This window comes from Ctenopharyngodon idella, chromosome 11 (genome assembly GCF_019924925.1).
Source record: "Ctenopharyngodon idella isolate HZGC_01 chromosome 11, HZGC01, whole genome shotgun sequence".
NCBI lineage: Eukaryota > Metazoa > Chordata > Actinopteri > Cypriniformes > Xenocyprididae > Ctenopharyngodon > Ctenopharyngodon idella.
This window is the reverse complement of record NC_067230.1, coordinates 19,068,965-19,091,567: the sequence shown is the minus strand read 5'-3', so window position 1 is coordinate 19,091,567 and position 22,603 is coordinate 19,068,965. Positions and strand designations below refer to the sequence as shown.

Below are 22,603 nucleotides of genomic sequence, written 5' to 3'. Positions count from 1 at the left end.
CGCGCGGCCGTGATAAAGCAACGAACGCGCAAGAGTGTAGCGGTGTTCGTGACGTCAGGCGCGTGCGATTATTTTGAACGGGGGTCAAGATGGCGGAGGAGAGCAGCTTAAAGCACCGGAATCACACCGGACAGAACTGCACAAGTAGCCGATATAACGAAGGTAAATCCGGCGGAAAACAGCGCGATTGTGTGCGCGTTTTAACGGGCAGTGCACGTTTAACTGCAGCGGAGCGCGAGCGTCGCGTCCTGGCCGTTTGGCGGGAGGCGCGTGCAGGCCAGCGACCGCGCTGCGGTAAAATCAATAATAATAGAATTAATTCATACAGCATTAGAAATAAATAAACATCAGTACATAAAAGACCTCAGTCAGAGTGAGAGAACGGCGAATGAAATTTGGCCGTCAATTTCAGAAATCGGTGAATGAAAAACACCTGAGGACTGATGCAGATGATTTCAAAACCGACTAAAGGATCGATTTGATTTGATTTGATTTCATTATTTTTACTGTGTTTGTTGTTAAAGATCTGTATGGGCGTTTATACTTTTAATAGTTCAGTCAGTGCGAGTGTCAGTTTCAGTGGTTTGTGTTTATCAGGCCACGGAAATACATAAATAATATCACTGACAGAACACAAACAACTGGAGATTTCAGATACAAATCACAGGAATTCAGTAGAAAGACTGACATATACAGATGCTTTACTGTCAGTGGCGTTTGACAGGTTCGTGTTGTGTTTCTGGAGGGTTGTGTAAAGGTTATATGATGGTTTCTGTGGATCATATGTTGAATTATGTTTAGCTTATCATTTTGCAAAATTCAAAAGATGTTGTGTAAGTGTGTGTGTGTATATGTATGTATATGTATATATATATATATATATATATATATATATATATATATATATATATATATATATATATATATATATATAATAAAACGGTTAGTCCCTGTCCTTGATTCTGATTGGTCAGTAGCTGTGTTTTATTCACAATAAAACACGGCTATGACTGCTTCACCCAACAGTTCTGTGTATCACAACACAACACCCTTAGCAACCACTCTTAGCAACATAAACTGTTTGTTCTCAGTTGATATTGTTCATTGAAGCTTACTGTATTATGTAGAAGAGTATCGAGTGAGCGAGTTTATTACCTGCATTCAGATTTAGCATTTTCCTTCAGGTCAGTCCTATGTTCATAGTAAAAAATCTGTTTAAATGTCCTATGTATTATCTTGTCCTTTTAACAATTAAGGGGTTTTCCCATGACTGACAGTACTAGTCAAGGCATTTGTCAGTTGCGTTTTGTTCCGTGTTCACGACAATTCAGTCTTTTCAATGTAAAAGTCTTCACTACTGACTGACACACTCATAAAGACAGTCTTTGCCACCATCTAATGGCGTAATAATGTAACTTCTGTTGCTGTTCACGGTCAGGGACTATTTTTTTCCGGCGGAAGGAAGGCTTTTAGTGAAAGTTTACTTCATGAAAGTTGCATTGATACATATTTTTGGCTTTAATATTTGTATTGTTTGGTAACCTTTTTATAAAAGCAATAAGGTACTCGAGGCTAGTGCTGTATTGTAATACAGCACAGCCTCTCGTACCATATTGCTTACACATATATCGATTTTATCTATTCCTAATTCTCAATATCGAATCCTAAATCCCAAGAATCAATCTTTTAGTCCTATAATAACCAAATAAACAAGAATGAGAATCAGAATGAATGTTGAAAGATACAATACAGCTTACTGAAATGAATCAGGTCTCATGTAAGTGCTTAGTCAGTGTTTCAACCATGGAAAGACATCAATAAAACAGTGCAAGGTTACATTTACAACAGAAAAGGCCATAAACTTGATAGTTAGCTAGACAAATAAGTCTAGAGATGTGCATTTTGATAAATATATGCATATTCAGAAACATAAAGATATTATTGTAACTTTATTATTATAAAAACTGCCTTATGTGCAATTTAAATGCTTCTATACAAATCAGTAGTTAATTTTAACCTTTAATATTATAGTAATGCATTGACAGGGTTCCTGTATTTTTTCCTGAGAGATATATATATATATACAAATGAATCAAATGAAACCGAAATTGAAACGCAAGCTTGTTAATCGAATTGTGAAATTTGTGTCAGTGCCCAGCCTTAGTATATAATGTAGCTGATTAATTGTCAGGCACTGATAAAGTGCTTCATCATCATGAGCTTTATCAATGCTTTCATTCATTTCAGTGAGTTTGAGTTTGTTGTGTGTGTTGTTTGATTTGATCTAAATAATCTCAGCTCTGGTATTCTGCTTTTATAGGTAGTTAGTACAGGTCATCGTGCTCTCAACGCTGCTGGACTCTTTCCATGTATGGAAATGTAGTTTTGTTCCACTGAGCTCTGAATCCTCCAGCAGATCACTAGTGCTGTGGCTATTATATTGTCTTATATCCATGTTTCATTCATGAGGGTTTCCTTCTGTTATGCCTGAACTAATATCTCCCATATCTGAGCAATATTTCCTCTCACAGGGCTTCTGTGTTATGAGGGTTTTATTGGTTTTGTTTGTAAGGTGGTCTTGTGCTGAAATTAACATTTTTGCGCCAAACTAAAATTTTTGGCACATACTAGTGGGCCAAAAATGCTCATTTCTAATGACAACAATAAGGCTGGTTTCTTCTGTATTTGTAATATTGTAATAAATAATTACACATTTTGTTTTTAGAAATATATATGTGCTTCTTGTGCTGAAAAAAAAAAAAAAAAAAAAAATGTTATGCTTTCTTTACAATAAAAAAAACTAGGTTTTTAAATTGCAAACTGCTCACAATCATAACTTCACCCTATTTAGCGATTTCCGAGAAATGTTGTTGAAAGTGGATCGGACCGAGCACCAAAACACACTCATAGCCAATCAGCAGTAAGGGGCGTGTCCACTCATCAAACTCATTGCCTGTGCTGCATAGCGTGTTTGTGAATTTGAGGGGCGGAGCTATCAAGATAGGGGTGTGATCCTTTTGGGTAGGGGCGTGTTTGTTTTTGTGAATTCAAATATCAACAGAGTTTCTCAGAAATTGCTTACTGCACCTTTAACAGCTGCTTCAAACAGCTTTTACTGTTTAGCACAATACCAATATTTATCTTAATGTGCAGCTCATATAGCTTTGGCTAATAGAAGCACGTATTGTATGTACGAGTATAAGATTACATGTTGAGTGTTTGTTCAGGGCGGTGGTGGGTTGTTTCTCTGTGTTTCTCCTCCATGTACTACACGAGATGTTGCTTTAAATAACCTCACTGCCTCTGCGTTCATGCAGGAAAACACTCTTTATTAATGCGCAAATATTCTAGATAGATAACCAGAACAAAATGACTTAGGATGGAAACCTTGATGTGCAACTAGGAGACTCAAATACTAATGAAACTGTGTGTTGCATTTGTCTTTTCTGTCAATATATCTCATCTGTCAGTAACGTTAGATTCAGCTGGATCAGTGTTTTTATGTCAAAGGTTCTGTTATCGGGAAGTTAAACTGGTTTTGGCCTGTTTACGTCTCTAGTTTTAGCCCTAGATATGACTAACACTTGTGTTTGTGGGTAACTTTAGATGGGCTGATATGGGTCACTGCATTTACCGCATTCATGGTCTTTTTTTGAGGTCAAACGCAGTGATCCAGTGATGGAGGAGGACCTCTGGGACATGACGACATGTGATCCCTCAGGCTCCTCTCACACTCCTCCATGTTCTCTTGATCACTCAACTTAAGTGTGTGCGTTTATGGCTGTAAATAATGGATCCAACCGTCAGGTGTGATTCATCTGCTTCTGTTCTCACACTGATCAGTGATTTACAGTAGTGACGGCAGCGCTCCAGAGTCCAAACTAACATTCATAGGGCCCTATAAAATCCGTTTTATTTTTTCACACATGCTGTTTTATTTTTTTCCAAATTCCTTTTTTTCCATTTGAATTTTTCTAGATTTTTTTGGACCCCATTTTAATGGTTGAAAATTAAATTTTAGTAATTAAAAAGCATGTCTAATTAATTGAAATCATGAAACTTTTCAAATAAATAGTTGTTAAATTGTTAGTTTAACAAAAAATGAAATACGTTTTTTTTTTTCTCTCTCTCAAATTCCGTTTTATTTTTTACCAAATTCTGTGTTTTCTGTTTTAAGTTTTTTGGATTCCATTTTAATGGTTTCATAAAATTTTAATAATCAAAAAGCATGTCTAATTAATTGAATTCATCAAAGCAACAAAATCAATTAGTTTTTTAAAAGAAATTAATTTCTATTAAATGTTTTGTTTTTTAAAGAAATTCTGTGTTGTGTATTTTAATTTTTCCGGCAATCAAATGAAGGCATAAAACATTTAATTTATCTTTTAATAATTTAATTTAATTTATCTTTTTAAACTTTTTTTGTCAAACAAAGTGCTGCACAAAAGAGCTTTACTGTTAAAATTAAGACAAAAATTGATTATTCCTTAAATTAAGTTTTATTTAATAATTTATTATTATTATTATTATTATTATTATTATTATTATTATTATTAGTGTTATTATAACACTGAGACGTAGCTAAATTCTACTGTGCAAAGGTAATATATTTGTCACTATTTCTTCAAGTTAAACCGAACTTTTATTTTGACGGGTTGCAGTGAAGACCGTTGAGTTTCTGTGTTTATATGACGATATTTTCTCTCAAAAGAAACGGTAAAATGCTCATGAAGTGACTCTCAGAGCGGCTCTGGAGATGAAGTTCATGCATTCATGTCCTCATATAGTGAGGCGTCAGAGGCTGAAAACACCGCGAGTGTCACGCGTGCTTCAGTGTGAGTGTGTAAATGAAACCGCGCGTTTGCGCCATTCATTCACACAGAGATGCAGAACATGCAGGATTCATATTTAAATAGTTTTTGCTGTTTAATATTCACACAGACACTAGTCTATATCACGATTTGATTTAAGTGTACTGACCTACTTTTTATTTATTCATCAAAAATGTGACAAATTCCGTGATATTCAGCGTTATTCAGTAAATTCAACTTTTTACACACGTTAATGACAGCAAAACCTGGTTTGGAAAGGGTTAATCAGTCTAATTAAGTGATTATTGTTTTTTTTTCTCATAACCGTGCACTGCCACCATGAATGTGAGCTGGTTTTTAGAGGAATCAGATGACAAAAACTCAGTTCAGGGAATCTGTTCTTGTGTTCATGTGTGATTGTTTTCTGTAATCTGTGTGCAGGTGTGTCTGGGGTGGAGGATGTCCAGCGTAAGATGAGATCTGACGATTTGGATGAGGAACCGCTGCTGGACGAGGCGGAGGCTTACGGGCCGATCCAGATCGTAATTGCAGATGAGGATAATCATGAGTTTTCTCTGGACGAAGAGGCGCTGGAGCGACTCCTCTTGCGGGAGCATGTGCGAGATCTCAATGTGGTGGTGGTGTCTGTGGCGGGCGCCTTCCGCAAGGGCAAATCCTTCCTGCTGGACTTCATGCTCAGATACATGTACAACAAGGTGAGAAGCACCATCGGGATCATGAAACCTCAACAGACTTGTACTGCGAACAGTAACCTTCACTTTTGTGTGTTTTGGTCCAGATTCATGACTGAGTATTGGATTCGTCACACATTGTGAACGTTCATAGAGCAGCTCTTGTGACGCTGCCGATCTGCTTTAATCCATTACAGCCGCTTTACTGTGAAACACTGATGTTTTGTGTTCAACTGAAAGAGTCTTTTGTTTTACTGTTGAGTGTTATTCAGTTTGTCTTAAAGTTTAGACTGATCTCTCACTCTGAACATACAGGACACAGGTGTCTCGTGACTGGAGCGGTTCAGAAAACTGCTTTCACACAGACCCAGATGAAGTCTGACATCAGGTGGCTTTGGGTCTGCTGTGATATGAACGTCCTGTTCAAACAGTGGATCTGAATGTGTCTGTGTCTTTCAGAGCTCAGATTTCTGGCTGGGTGGGAATGAAGAGCCGCTAACGGGCTTCACCTGGCGGGGCGGCTGTGAGCGGGAGACGACGGGCATTCAGGCCTGGAGTGATGTGTTTGTGGTGGAGAAACCGGATGGCAGCAAGGTAAAAATCAGCCCACATCACAGTGTTCAATACAAAACCCACAACTGTGTCACCTGTCTTCTCAGTAGGGCGCCCCTGACTAAAGATTTTTCTAGTCGACTAGTAGTCGTTCATTTAAACCATTAGTCAATTAATCGCACATTTATATAACTTTAATTACTTAAATAAATAAGCACACACATAAAGCTTGACGCAAATCACCGGCAAAAGTAATGATTATGAATGTGTCAGAGACACTGTTATTGTTTATTAATAAACAAGTGTTTTCTGTCAATGTAGCAGAAAAATAGAAACTAAAATAGAATCATTGCGTGTTAGGACAAAAACTCTGATTAACATGGAAAAGATGCCTTTTATCGCGTGGCACGGTATCGCGTCGTGTCTGGTTAGGACAGGGTGTCATGTCTGTTATCCAGGTGGCCTATACGCTAAGTTTCGGTTTATTTTTGTTACACGCTGCTGTTCAAAGAACCCGAGATGGCAGAAATCTCATCCTGTTTGTTTTCTTTGTTACAAAAGCACAACGTTTTGTTGTTATTGTGAGTTTACACAAATAAAAGTAGACCCTTACAAGTTTCGAATGATGTTTTACTCTTATCTGCATGACAAAAAAATGACGGAATATTTTAAGTTGTTTCCGCTGTTATCAGGAAAAATGCAAGTGATCGCGCCGGCGCCTTCATGTCTTGCAGTAAAGCACCCTAATACTTCACCTTCCACACTCTGCATGAACACTTGATATGCGTCACATTTATGTTCGGCCGTGTAAAGTTGCCACTACTTGTATGTTTCAAATGATTAGCCATATTTGAGGTTGATGGATGATAGGCGAATGTTTGGATTTCCTGTCCGACATACTGTAATTACCACAAGGAACCGCTGTTAACGATATCTTCCTCACTGACGGCATGACTTCGCCACTTCCTGTGGAGTTTTGCAACTAACCAACTAATAAAATTTTGGACTAAGGTTTACTCGACTATTATAGGGCAGTCCTAGTTCTCATAAAGCTCAAATAAATCACTGAACAACCTTTTTCATCACCCAAAAAAAATGGGAGTTGCATCTTTTCTTCCCTATTGTGCCATATATCCGAGTGAAACGACTTCTGGAACAAGAATAAATGTAGGCCGGGGCTTGATTTTGTCTGTGGGGAATTGATTGATTGTGGTTTGGTTTGGTGGATCTCATCATCAGAGAAGAGAAGAGATGTTGCTGCAAGAGGAAGTTATTCTGATTAAAGATTATGAGGAACATGATTTTACAAAATAATGATGTGCACAGATTTATCGTTTATAATAAAAACTGCAATATTCCATTTTTGTTATATTAATCTAAACCTCCCGTTAGTTATGATGTGATTCTCACTCGTGTTGTGTGATCGTGTGTGTGATCAAGCGTGTTCTGGCTCAGTAACCCGTGACCATCTGTGTGTCCGCAGGTGGCAGTGCTGCTCCTGGACACGCAGGGAGCGTTTGACAGTCAGTCCACCATCAAAGACTGCGCCACCCTGTTTGCCCTCAGCACCATGACCAGCTCCGTACAGGTACGACACATGTCACATGTGCTTCTGTGAGAGATCATGTGTCCAGAACGTTCAGTGTTCTGATGCTTCTGTTTCTATCTACAGGTCTATAATTTGTCCCAAAACGTTCAAGAAGACGATCTGCAACATCTTCAGGTGAGACGCACTGTTCAGTCCTGATCCGTGAGTGTTTACAGGTTGAGTCAGGCTTGAAAACGGCTGAATGTCGTTGTGTTGAGTGACACATATCAAATAAAGGTGCCCAACCTGGTTTATTCTTCACAGATAACTTCTTGAAATTATCATCAGTGGATTATTTTAACATTTAAGTTTGTCATGTGGCCATACACGTTACATGAAATACTACTAATAATAATAATCAGTATATGATATTTTCACTTTCTATCTGTGCTGTTGTTTCATTCTTAGTCTAGGTTCATGTGTCAGATGGATGTCTTTGGCATCTTTTACGAGAATAGTGCATTTTAGGACGCTTTGTCAAATTAAACGTTGCGCTTTTAAAACCTTTAAATGCCGTTTGCAGGAACCTGCTGTGATTTGATGCTCTGTAAACAGATGTGACATAGAGATGTACTTCACATTATCAAAACAAGATCTTTAGCATTTCAAACCTGTCTTAGCCTGTTAAATGTCAGTTTTAACGTCAGTCACACTTGACGTGCTTCTTTTATCGCCTATGACATATTTTAGTAAGCATAAATTATCATTCGAAAGCTTAACTACTCAAAATTCATCCTGTGAAAAGCGTTTTGAAACTGGCCAAATGATACTTTAGCAGCTCTTTTTTGTGATATCAGACATATGATGTTGCTTACATTGATAAAATATATATTTTGTGTAAAATAAAAAGGTCATTTGCTTCACAGTAAACGTCTATAACTTTACACGCTCATTTTTTCAAGTGCTTTCACTTCTGCAATAATCTGCTGAGTGTCTTCTTTAAAAAAGATGTTTATTTCAAAGCATTCATGAATTACAATCATTTAAGTTCAGATCTATAATAAAAAAGGGGGGTGGACAGGTAACAGGCTAAGTACGTCTCTTACTGTATCATGAATCCTTTGAGATGTCGTCATATTACTGCATTATAAACAGTGTGTTTTTGTATTTTCATCTTGTTTTTCAGCTCTTCACAGAGTACGGCAGACTGGCCATGGAGGAGATCTACCTGAAACCCTTCCAGGTACGGTGTGTTTAACAGACCGTAAACACAATCGAGTGTGTGCGAGATGCTTCAGTAACATTGCATGTCTTTGTTTACCCACAGTCTCTCATGTTTCTTATCCGAGACTGGAGCTACCCGTACGAACACGCTTACGGTCTGGATGGGGGGAATGAGTTTCTGGATAAGAGACTGCAGGTGGGTCACATGATGCTGTAGGAAACTGGTTCTCAACAGTCACCCTGATTTTTGCCAAGACATGTTGCATATTATGTTGATCCTGGAACAACATTCCTGTCTGAAAATTTAGTCCTAACCCTATTCCTACCCATAATCATGATAGGTGAGGTCAAAGAAAGGTGAATCACATCGATTATAGAAGCACCTGACCTTGGTTGTGAGCCTAAACTTGACATAAACTGCAGACTTGTCCCTCAAATCTGATTGGTTGATCCGGGAACACGTACTTGATGAAATCACGTTCACCGGTTCTCGACCAGGGGGCCTCAAGATGACTTATAATTATTAAAAAAAAGACAAAACACTCATGAAAATAAACTAAAACAATGAATATCAAGATATTTCTTATTATTTGGGGGGAGACTTAAAGTCAAAAAGGTTGAGATCCACTGCTTTAAGGTGTTTAAATGGATAAATTATTATTAGTATATTAAAATAACGCTATATAATGCTAAAAATTAAACACATAAATCAAGATATAAACTGAAATTGTACATCCTTATACTGTTTTTTTTTATTTTTTTGAAGAACATACAGTTCTGGAAGATACAACTTTTGGAATCACTTAATTAATTTAATATATTATTAATAATTTACCATGTTAAATAATTCAATTTATCAATAAAAAAAGTTTAAAAACAAGCAGCTTTGTCATAATTACATAATAACCTATAAAAATCTATTTTCCATCAATAACTAAATGTTATTATTGAAGAATATACAGTTCTGAAACTCTTTTATTTCAGTTTTCATTTTAGTTTTATTAATATTTTGAATTTAGCTTTTATTTTTATATATTTAGTTTTTTTTTTTTTTTTTTTTTTTTTTTAGTAATTTCATTATACGCTTTTGTTATTTTAGTTTTTTTTTTTTTTTTTTTTTTTTTTTTTTTTTAATCCCTATTTATGTATAATTTTTATTTCGGTTTTAGTTTTTTATTTACTTCTGTTTAATAATTTTATTGCGTCAACTTAAACTAAACGAAAATTAGGTTGCCTTGGCAGTAAACTGAAATAAGTTTAAATTTTTCAATTAATATTTATCTTTTTATTTTACTTCAGCTTTATTTCAATTAACAGAAATGTTTTTAGTAGTTTTAGTTAATGATAATAACCCTGTTCCAGAATACAGAAAATATATTATATATAATATAAAATATATAAAATAATTATGTAAATAAATATAAATAAATATATATATATATATATATATATATATATATATATATATATATATATATAAAAAATCATTTGTCATCACAAAATGAATTAATTAAATATATTTTTAATAAACCATGTTAAATAATTCAATATATCAATAAAACAGTCAGCTTTTTTCATAATTGTTGTGCAGTGATAATTGCTAGAGTCAGAAAGGTTGAGAACCGCTGACGTAGAGCGTCTCGATCACATGTGCTGAATTATTCTGTGATCCTCAGGTGAAACAGAATCAACATGAAGAACTTCAGAACGTCAGGAAGCACATCCACTCCTGCTTCTCCAACATCAACTGCTTCCTGCTGCCGCACCCCGGACTCAAAGTGGCCACCAACCCTCACTTTGACGGCCGGTTACGAGGTGAGAGCACAGCGCCCCCCGCGGGACACTTACAGTAAGCTCACACTGTCAAGCCCTGAATTATGAGGAAATAGTGTTTCTTGACCTTTGATGCATGGAGACCTGTTGTAGGAGACTCCAAAACAACATTAGGAACCTTTAAAGGGACACTTAAAATTTTTGGCAAACAAAGTGCTGCACAAAAGAGTTTTAATGCGTGTGTGTGTGTGTGTGTGTGTGTGTGTGTGTGTGTGTAGATATTGATGATGAGTTCAAGAGAGAGCTGGTGAAACTGGTGCCGCTGCTGTTGGCTCCAGAGAACCTGATGGAGAAGGAGATAAGCGGCTCCAAAGTCACGTGTCGAGATCTCCTACAGTATTTCAAAGTAAGAGCGTTTTCCACCCAGTCTCCATTGTTCAGATGTCTGCTGGGATTGACCCGTGTGTTTCTCTGTCGCAGGCCTACATGAAGATCTATCAGGGCGAAGAACTGCCGCACCCCAAGTCCATGTTACAGGTACAGACGTGTAGAAAATATTGCTTTGACCCAATTCTAAGGCTTAGTGCATGAATCATTCATAGAGAAGTTCAATCCCAGAATGCATTGTGATGAGCTCTATTAAATCATCTAATTTTCCATCTCATTGAGATTTCTTTTAATGTTTTCTGTGTATTGTGCTTATGATGCAGGGTTCCTCTGGCTCATTCAATTCAGTTTGATCATATTTAAGGTCATAAAAATATCTTATAACAAAAGTCTTGATTCTCATTTTAAGAGGTCTTAAATTTGGAGACAGAAAAACATGAATCACAACACATTCTAATGTGATTATTAAGTAAAAACTCTTTGAACATATTATCAAGCAGGTGTCAAAAACACTAAACATTTTTACATTTTCAGTTTTTTTTAATTGTTACATAATTTATCAATTTATTTTTGTGCATTTATTATTTATTTTAATATATTCTATTTTGTTTATTTTTATTTGTTTTTAATATTTTCCCCCCATTAAACTTTCTAAGGTAAAAGTCAAAAGCACTAAACATTTTAAAATTTTCATAGTTATTTTTTTCTTTTATATTATATATTTTTGTGTTTATTTTTTAATGTTACTATTTTTAATTAATTTTTTTATTATTTCCTTTAAACCGCTTTCACTAAACATTTTAAAATTTTATCAATTTATTTTTGTGTATTTATTTTTATTTTTGTGTATTTATTTTTAATGTATTCTATTTTAGGTTTATTTTTTTATTTCTTTAAATTTTTTTACTAAACATTTTTAAAATTCAGTTTTTTTTTTTTCTGTTTTTTTATATATATATATATATATATATATATATATATATATATATATATATATATATATATATATATATATATAATTAGTTATTTATTTTTTATTTATTTTATTGCTTATTTTTTATTTATTTAAATATTTTAAATCCCCCTGTAAACTTTCTATGGCAAATGCCGAAAGCATTAAACATTTTAAAATTTTCTCAGTTATATTATATATTTTATCAATTTATTTTTGTGTATTTTAGTTATTTATTTTTAATGTATTATTCTATTTTAATTATTGTTTTTGTATTATTTCTTTTAATTTTTTTCACTAAAAATTTTAATTTTCAGTTATTTTTTTCTGTTATATTATATATTTTATCAATTTATTTTTGTGTATTTTAGTTATTTATTTTTAATGTATTATTCTATTTTAATTATTGTTTTTGTATTATTTTAATTTTTTTCACTAAACATTTTAATTTTCAGTTATTTTTTTCTGTTATATTATATATTTTATCAATTTATTTTTGTGCATTTATTAGTTTATTTTTATTTTATTGCTTATTTTTTATTTATTTTGAATATTTCCCCCCCGAAATAACCCTATTTTTTTCTGTTATATAATGTTATATCAATTTATTTTTGTGTATTTATTAGTAATTTATTTTAAATGTATTATTCTATTTATATATATTTTGTTTATTTTTTATTAGCATGTGTTGTGTGATCCTCATGTGAATGATCTGGTTTTGATCATGTGACGCAGGCGACTGCTGAAGCCAATAACCTGGCAGCCGTAGCAGGAGCGAAAGACACGTACAACAAGAGCATGGAGCAGGTACGTCACACACGTTCACATGATCCCAGCCTGCTGCTCGTCACGCCCGTGACGCCTGTTCATTTCCCACGTGCAGGTGTGCGGCGGAGACAAACCCTACATCGCGCCGGCCGATCTGGAGCGCAGCCACAACGAGCTGAAGCAGACCTGTGTGCGTCAGTTCCGCACCGTGAAGAAGATGGGCGGAGAGGAGTTCTGCCGCCGCTATCAGGAGCAGCTGGAGCAGGAGCTCGACGAGGCCTACGCAAACTTTGTCAAACACAACGACGGAAAGAACATTTTCTTCGCGGCGCGCACGCCCGCCACGCTCTTCGCCGTGATGTTCATCATGTATGTGGTGTCTGTGGTGACAGGCTTTGTGGGCATAAACTCTGTGGCGACGATGTGTAACATGATGATGGGCGTAGCGCTGGTGTCGCTGTGCACCTGGGCGTACGTCAAATACTCAGGCGAGTTCAGAGAGGTGGGCAGCTTCATCGACCAGGTGGCGGAAACCCTGTGGGAACAGGTGCGTATCACACTTCCTCCTCTGCACCTGTGCTTTCCTTCGTCTGATCCAAACGCTTCCCCAACTGCTGATTTGTGCCTTTCCTTCCTGTCTGTCTGTATTGCATCACAAGGTGGTTTTTCTCCTTGTCTTATTTATAGGACTCTTATTCTGCAGTTTCCCCTTTTCCCCTCTTTTGTAACGCTTGTCCAGGTGTACTAAAGACATGGTTTTTGACCTTTGTGTATTTTATGATCATGTCAGATTAAGGTGAAATTAGAAGTGCTTAAAATTTAGATTTTATTTTTAACTCCCCTGAAAAAACTTTCTAAAGCAGGAGTCAATCTGTTTTCAAATAGATATTGTTTCTGTTCTATTGTATATATTTTATTTTTGTTATTCATGTTTATTTTTTTTTGTATTGTATATTATTTATTTTATTTAATGTATTTATTTATTATTTCATTTTTATTATTTATATTTTGGTTTTATATTAATTTTATAGTAAACAGTATAGTAAAAGAGGCAGGTGTCACAAGCACTAACAATTTGCTAAAATATTTTTTCTTATTGTTTCTATTATATATTTTATCAATTTATTTTTGTATTTATTTATTTTTAATTTATTCTATTCACATTTATTTTTATTTGTTTAATTTATTTATTTTGAATATTTTCCCCAGTAAATTTTCTATTATATTCATTTTTTTTTTTTTTTTTTTACATTTTTATTTGATTTTATTATTCACTAGTAAACTTTCTAAGGCAGGTGTCAAACACTAAACTTTTTTTTTTTTTTTTTTTTCACAGTTTTTGTTTCTATTATATTTTTTATTTTTTATTTTTGTTTAAACATTAGTTTTTAGTTTTTTTTTAAATAAAATGTATAAATAAATGTATAAATGTTTATTTATATAATATATATATATAATTTTTTTTATTAGAAATATATTGATGTATTTTATATACATTTATTTATACATTTATTTAAAAAAAAAAAAAATATATATATATATATATATACACACACACATAGTAAAATAAAAATAAAATAAAAAATTATAAATTTATATATATATTTAATTAAATATATTGATGTATTTTATATAAATAAATAAAATACATCAATATATTTAATAAAAATTTAAATAAAGTGCGTGTGTGCATATGTATATGTATGTGTGTGTATATGTGTGTATGTATATATATAATATATATATCTTTTTAAAAAAAATTTTTATAATATTTTATTTATTTGACCAAACGACTATAGAGTTGTAATATTTGTAATATTTCCCATCATATCGGTCCCCAGAACCAGATGTTCATTCACACAGAACAGTAGCTCCACCTCATAATGATTTAGACACATTGTTTACTGAAGATTTCATGTTTAATTCATACTGAAGAGCTTCATCACCAGCGTATGTTTGATTTTCTACATGAAAAGCCAGTTTTCAGAATGTCCTGCCACATTTCATGTCATTATCTCATCTTAAAGTTAAGAGAAATTAGTTTAAGTAAACACCTGTCAGCGAATGTAGTGTGTCTCTGTAACGTCTCGCTCTCTTCTCACTTCACGCTCACACAGAGGACGCCGAGGAAGGTGAGACGTGACCTCTGCCCTCTAGTGGCCTCTGACCTCTTCATTCAAATCACACGCATGTGTGTGCGCGGTACTAACACTCATCCCTCGTTTTAGGTCTTTTCCAAACTTTTTGAAGTTGCCAGGAGCAAAGTGACGCTGGGCGCCCTGATGCCGACACAGCGACAGAGACTGTCATCGAACAACAACGTCAAGAAGAGGAACTAGCCGTTTTAGCAGCGTCACGCTCCAGCTGAAGAAACCAAGTGCGCCGTGAACGCAGGTCGGCACGTTCACCCTCTTCTGTCCCACTCGGATGGAGGATTCTGGGGGTTTCACGGGGTCTTTCACCAGGTTTCCTCTTTCTCATGTCATTCCCATGCTGTCCGTCTCGTCTGTCCCGTATTTGTTCTTGGAGAAGCGTTCGGCCTCCATCAGTCCTCCGGAAGACCTCGAGCAGTGTTACCGGTAGAGGACCTAGTTGAAAACGCTGAACTGTACCAATGATTTCTGTCTCTGCTGTACAGATGAACTTCCTCGGCTTCGATCATTCCATCCAGATGTGTTTTCCTGTACAGATTAGGTTTTTAAACTGGTCACATGTAGGGCATGTTGTATGAGATCTGTGTGTAACTCCAGGTTTTCTACACTCTTCTTTTGTAGCAGGACAAACGATGGTTTCATGTTTATCTGCAGGAATGCTTCTGTGATTCGTGTCCATGTTGGAGAGAAACACACACACACACACACGCTTAGTTTTATACAATCTTCATTCATGTCATCTGCCTTGAGCATTGCGATTCCGGAATGTTTCATTCTTTTTCATTTATAATTGTTTCTTTAATTTATTTTTCAATTTGATTAAAATGAATCACTGTATATTTATGTGTGGATTGTGTTTGTTCATGAGTCACTTGAGGACAGTGTAAATGTTTTAATAAATTATTATTTTTTTTATTTTTTTGAGGAAGATATCAGATTATTTCAATTATAAATCTATCTAAATTTGTTTTTAAGTTACATTATTATATATATTTTTTTCTACTTGCTATAGTAATGTGCTTCTAAAGGGATAGTTCACCCCAAAATGAAAATTCTGTCATCATTTACTCATGATGTCATTACAAACCTGAATGACTTTCATTCAACTTCGAAACACAAATGAAGATATTTTTGATGAAATCTGACAGATTTCTGTCCCTCCATTGACAGCTACGCGACCACTTTGCCACTTCAAAAAGTTCATAAAGAGATGGTAAAACTAATCCAGATGAATCTAGCGGTTTAGTGCAAATTTTCTGAAGAGACTCGATCGCTTTATATGATGAACCGATTGAATTTAGACTTCATTTGTGTTCCAAAGATGAACAAAAGTCGTTTTATCAACAATTTTTTTTCATTTTTGGGTGAACTATCCCTTTAAATGTATTATTTTTATTTATTTACTTTTAATCTATTTTTTGTTTCTGCTTGACTTTTTTTGCTGTTTTGAATTGGAAATATTTGCGTAATTATTTGCATGATTCATTTAATTCATAAATGAATTTGTCGAGACATGAAACACCCCAGCTATGTTCTAAGAACGTTTTGCTAACATTCCCATTAAGATATGATAATATTATTTTTGTATTATCTCTGAACGTCCAGTTTAAGTGTTTTAAAAATGTTTTTTTCTTGGTTGATGATGAGAGATGATATTTATTCAACCCCAATGTTGCATATGTGGACCACATTTACTGCAAATTCAAATATATATATAATTTTTTTATTTTTTTCTACAGGCAGAAACGCTCTGGAAATCAAATGTGTAGATTTTAATTAAAACACCAAATAGATAACATCAATGGAAATGTATACTATGTAACTTTTTTTTTGGTCAAAATTAACAATATTTAAATAATGATAATTAATCCTTCTCCCAAAATGTCTTTTTGTCTTACCTGATTCACTATGGTAAGCGTATTACAAGCGTTTATATTTTTGACCTGTCGGGATGGTTTTGGCGGGAAATTGCACTGTGCATATCTCGTCATATCCGTAGAGAAAAGTTGCTCTGGCTGCTTTGAGGCGTGTCTGGTGAGTGAGTGTCAGGTTAGTCGTCACAACGAGTGAGAAAGGTTGACGTGGAGTCGCTAAATCTCCGGGGAATCACACATTTTAAACAAACGCCGAACAGAGGAGAGTCTGCTGACAAAAAAGAGAACGCGACAGAGCTCGTAATAAAACAAGAATCAACATTGGCTCAACTTTTCAGAGATGGTGAGAACTAAGGGACTTGAAATGTTGTTAAAGCAAGGCGGAGATGATGGTGTTTTTATTACTCAACAGGTGAGTAAAGTGTTTTATTGAACAGATTGAAATATGTATCTCTCTAACAGAGTTCATTGTAAAGCATTATCTATTGTGAAGCGCATTTCATTATGGATGTTGTAGTTCTTTGCTGGAGTTTTTCATGGAAGTACCGTGTCTATTAATGGGTGAAGCTGCAGTAACATCTTCAGCTAGTCAGATTGAGATCCTTTCCATCTAAACTGTTTATATCTCTTAAGCCTAGTAGTGAATGTTTTATGAGCAGAAGGATAATCATATTCATCCGCGCAGAGCCGAAGCACAACCAAAACAATGTTCTTCCGCAAAATGCTAGAGCCAAAAGTTACATTACCTTTACAAAATGTATTGAATTACATTGTCAGTAATCAGTCGAGTGCACAAAAAAGGTCACAGCTGATAGATTACATTAAAGGGTTAGTTCACCCAAAAATGAAAATAATGTCATTTATTACTCACCCTCGTATCATTTTACACCCGTTAACCTTCAGAACACAAATTAAGATATTTTTGTTGAAATCCGATGGCTCAGTGAGGCCTACATAGGGAGCAATGACATTTCCTCTCTCAAGATCCATAAATGTACTAAGAACATATTTAAATCAGTTCATGTGAGTGCAGTGGTTCAATATTAATATTATAAAGCCACTAGAATATTTTTGGTGCGCCAAAAAAACAAAATAACGACTTATTTAGTGATGGCCGATTTCAAAACACTGCTTCATGAAGCTTCGGAGCGTAATGAATCAGCGTGTCGAATCATGATTCGGATCGCGTGTCAAACTGCTGAAATCACGTGACTTTGGCGCTCTGAACCGCTGATTCGATACGCTGATTCATAACGCTCCGAAGCTTCATGAAGCAGTGTTTTGAAATCGGCCATCACTATATAAGTCGTTATTATTTTTTTTATTTTTTTTTGACGCACCAAAAATATCCTCGTCGCTTTATAATATTAATATTGAACCACTGTACTCACATGAACTGATTTAAATATGTTTTTAGTACATTAATGGATCTTGAGAGAGGAAATGTCATTGCTCCCTATGCAGGCCTCACGGAGCCATCGGATTTCAACAAAAATATCTCAATTTGCGTTCCGAAGATTAATGAAGGTCTTACGGGTGTGGAACGGCATGAGGGTGAGTAATAAATCGCTTCGCTTTAGAAGGCCTTTATTAACCCCCTGGAACCGTATGGATATCTTTTATGATGGATGGATGCATTTTTTTGGGCTTCAAAATCTCGCCCCCCATTCACTCCCATTATAAAGCTTTGAAGAGCCAGGATATTTTTTAAATATATCTGAGATTGTGTTTGTCTGAAAGATGATAGTCATATACACCTAGGATGGCTTGAGGGTGAGTAAAGCTTGTGGTCATTTTCATTTGAAAGTAAATTAATCCTTTAACGTCCTTACTTGCATATTTGCGGTGTGTCACTGATTGGACATATGCCGCACCCGACCCGTTTACAAAAAGGCTCTAGTGTACTATCAACTGTTTTCTGTCACTATTTGACATTTTCAAATATCACTTGCGATTGCATGTGCGATTGATGTTAATATCAGGTGTAAACATGAACATAAACATCTTCCTTAGTCTTGCATCTCAACTATCATTTCAGCATATGTACGTCATCTTGAGGAGATCAGAGTTGTTTTGCTGGGATGGATCTTTGCTGGAAAGAGCTCAGCTGGAAACACCATCTTGAACCGGGATGAATTTGACATAGGAGGAAAAAACGGAAAGGGAAAGAGAGGTTTCGGAGACGTAGACGGAAGGAAGATGACAATTGTGGACACTCCAGGCTGGTGGAAGTATTTTGCATCAGAATTCAACCCAGACTTTATTAGATCTGCAATCCTAGAAAATGTTTCGGAGTGTAAGAAATTCCCTCACGCCATGCTGCTCGTGATTCCAGCAGATACATCATTTCAAGAAGAACAAAAGAGAATCATTGAGAAAAACGTGTCTATATTAGGAGAAGACGTCTGGAGACACACTATAGTTCTGTTCACATGGGGCGACAGGATTCCAGACATATCAGTCGAGCAGCACATTGAGAGTGAAGGTGGCGCCCTCCAGTGGCTGATTGAGAAATGCAGGAACAGATATCACGTCTTTGACAACACAGACAAGAAGAACAGAGATCAAGTCACAGAGCTGCTCCAGAAGATCGATGAGATGGTGGCAGAAAACAGTCTGTTTCGTTTCAACATACAGAAATACAGTGATCCAGAGAAAAGCCTTCAGAGAACTGAACACACAAGAAAACAGGAGGATCTGATTATGGAGATCAGACTGGAGGATGTCTGCCACTTTCTGGATGAGGAATTGATGAGAAGAGCTGAAGAAGTAAAAAAAAAATATCATGGAAGAATCTCGGAGTGCACACAACGCTCCTGACTGTAAGTTTTCATTCACTTTTGTGTTATCGGGTATCATTTCCTAAGATATTTCTCTGATTTACATTTTCAAAACAATGTTTTATTTGTAGTTCGGGATGAACCACCTGATTGTCTACAAGAAGTGATCAGTCCACTTCAACAGGACAACAGTAAGATTTTTTTTTTGTTGTTTTTTTTTGTACAAATTCTTGTCATGAAGTTCCAATTTGTCTGCAAATTCACTTCTGCAAATTCATTCAAATACAAACTTTACAGAGCAAACATGAATGCAAACATGGTAAAAAGTATTAAAGTAGTTGGGAGTCTTATGAATGGAAGGCTTTCAGTGGGTTAAAATTAAAATCAGTCACACTAAAATAAAAATCCTGATATCTTTCAGTTCCTGAGCCGATTAAATCACTTCTGGAGAGAGAGTTCAGCAGATGGGAAAGTATAATCATAGAAGGTGTCCGGGAAAGTTTGCTGGACATTAAATCATCATTTGGTGAGTCATTGATCTGGAACAGATCAACCTGATTTACAGAGAATTGATCAAGTGTTTTGTGCTCCAAAGAAAAAACCCTGTAAAATGTTTGTCAAATATGTATTTTAATGTCATATTTCCAGAGCTTTCTCAGGCTGAAAAGATGAAAATGTCCATGGCCGCTGTTGTGAAGTGGCTACAGAACTTAATTATGTTTATCACACTGTTGATAAAATACAAGATCCATAATCAGGGATCTGGATGAAGAGACTAAAGACACACTGTAAAGTATATCTATTAATTATACGTTTTAATAAAACATTATATGAATATTCCTGACTCACTTGAAATTCTGTTGTGCTTTTAAATCTGATAATATGCATGTTCTATTAAGTTTACTATACAGTATGTTTGCTGTGCATATTTTGTTTATATGCATTTTTTGATGCATTCTCTGTATATTTACTTTGCTTTCAGGTGCTTTACTAAGAATAATTCTGCTAAGAGCATCATGTGCAAATTGGTTGAATACACACCACCCTTTGTGCTTGAACTGAACTGAGCTGGATGATGACGTCACTGTTTTCTACAGAGCTGCTTATAGCTGATTCGATGTTGTTTCATAATTGATGAATTTTGCACTATTATTGAACTGAACTGAATCAACATTGAGTTGAATAAGGACACTATTGTCTTTTTTTTAGAGCGGAATTTGTATTTGTCTCATATTTGATTGAAAGTTTGCATCATTGATTCTATTATTTAACTTATTGTGAATAACTATTTATTATAGCTGTATAGTCACCAGCATCATGTCGACAGATAAGTAATAACTAAAATTACACTGTTATGATAGTTTGATTAAAGTAAGATCTGGCTATATGAGACTAATTTGAATTAATCCCTTTTCTTTGCATGACACATTGACATTACAGTACAGAATGGCTCTTTCAGCGTTATCCTGAACATTATATAATCATTCGTTCGTTTCATGTGTCATAGAACTGAATAGAGACTCTCGGGCGTAACCGTCAAATCCTTTTGATTTTCCCGGTAAAAACGACCCGAGTCCTTGAAATAAAACTCAGTCTACAGGCTTTCATAGACACCCTAGGAAGTCGGGGAAGGTCTCGTTTTTTAAGTTTTGTTACAAGCTGTTTACACATTGGCAATAAAGTTGAAATTAAGGTTGCAAATTCACCGCGTTGACAAACACAGAAAGCTGCTTCTGCACGAGTGGTGATTCGTATATCACCACACTATTGACAATATGCAAAGGACGTTTTTTGCCGCCAAAGTTTTGCTGATATGACTGTAATCATAAGAAATAACAGGTAGACAAAAGACTTTTCTTTTTCTTCATTTATACATGATTCTACATCTTGAGTGATCTAAAATCACCTTTTCGTAATTTTAAAAGACTTTTTGGGCTCCATTAACTAAGACATTTGAAAGAAAACTAGATTTCATCTGCGATTCAAAATAACTGAAAGCTGAAATATAAAATAAATGAAATGTGCTGTTCAATACTAAGCAAATGTGGCATTTATGATGTGAATTTTCAAGAGAATGTTTAAATGTTGGCTTGATGGCCTATGAAAATTTTTCACCATTTTGAGCTTGTTAGACTGAAAAATTACCAAGCATTAAATCATCTATTTTTGTCTAATATTGTAGTTAAGCTAAATAATGTAAATAAAGTACTTTAAGCTCAAACTGAACTGAAATTGAGAATGAAAAAAAGATTTAAAAAATGATTGACATTTTCGTCTGGGTTTAGAAAGTCAGAAAAGCGTGTCGGACAAATGCAAGTTTTTACGTACATTGTGTGTTGTAATGCAGTTTAGCAGCATTCATAACCCGTCACATGTGGAAGAGTCGTGCGGGAATGTGATTCTGTGTTTGATATGCTACATGACTGTAAATGATGCAAAGAAACAGTCTCATGCTGGTAAGTAAAATTCAAGAAGGATATATGAACTCATACTCTAGGTTTAATAAGGTTTTAATAAAAAAAGAAACCTTTAATCCATGGTTTCTGGTTAAACTATAAAGTAAAAATGATATAGTTGTCAGTTAAACCAAATATAAGGTTCTATCAGAAGTTGATGAGGGAAAAAAGGCCTTTAACCGAACCGAACGAAGATCACACCATTTATCTTCAGTAGGGGTCATAATTAACAATATAACTACACCAAACAGATTCACAGCTCACTGATTCAAAGAGGAAACAAATATATTTCTGTATATTCTGTAGCGCTGTATATTCTGAAAACTATAAGTGACCTTTCCATGTCACTTTAATATTTAATTAATTAATATAGGCCCACGTTATATAGATATCTAGTCTGTCAAGTTATGTCAAGTTATCTTCCACCCAGATCACCAGTCCCATCTTAGACTAGACAAGCCTGATATTCTGGTTTCATGTGGATAGATAAGGGCTTTAGGATAGAAACTTGTTTCATTTCTGAGCACTTCAATTCTGAAGTGTACTTGAATTCATCCTGTGTGTGTATTGAGTACATATTTACTTTTTAAAATGGCTTTTATGTGATTTTATTAGTTTTTATCTCACTATCGTTTGATTTTCTTTCCTTCCAG

The 22,603-nt window shown here is 35.0% G+C and overlaps 1 protein-coding gene across 2 annotated transcripts; it reads left to right on the top strand.

Moving 5' to 3' along the window:
* On the top strand, window positions 1–15,677 carry LOC127522081 (atlastin-2-like). Of its 2 annotated transcripts, XM_051911666.1 has the most exons (14): window positions 1–162; window positions 5,253–5,527; window positions 5,963–6,097; window positions 7,539–7,643; window positions 7,728–7,778; window positions 8,770–8,826; window positions 8,911–9,003; window positions 10,484–10,622; window positions 10,859–10,986; window positions 11,061–11,117; window positions 12,655–12,726; window positions 12,803–13,234; window positions 14,805–14,819; window positions 14,916–15,677. In XM_051911666.1, the coding sequence occupies exons 1-14, from the start codon at window positions 90–92 to the stop codon at window positions 15,024–15,026; spliced, it is 1,743 nt and encodes a 580-aa protein (XP_051767626.1). In that variant the 5' UTR covers window positions 1–89; the 3' UTR covers window positions 15,027–15,677. The 2 variants fall into 2 exon arrangements, with proteins under 2 accessions (XP_051767626.1, XP_051767627.1); XM_051911667.1 differs by lacking the exon at window positions 14,805–14,819.
* The last annotated feature ends 6,926 nt before the right edge of the window (window positions 15,678–22,603 follow it).

Bases quoted from the DNA above. Each gene is read 5' to 3' on its own strand.
- LOC127522081 (XM_051911666.1), top strand. From the start codon at position 90: ATGGCGGAGGAGAGCAGCTTAAAGCACCGGAATCACACCGGACAGAAC. The intron at 10,987-11,060 runs GTAAGAGCGTTT...TCTCTGTCGCAG, and splicing joins ATCTCCTACAGTATTTCAAA to GCCTACATGAAGATCTATCA. The intron at 11,118-12,654 runs GTACAGACGTGT...CATGTGACGCAG, and splicing joins ACCCCAAGTCCATGTTACAG to GCGACTGCTGAAGCCAATAA.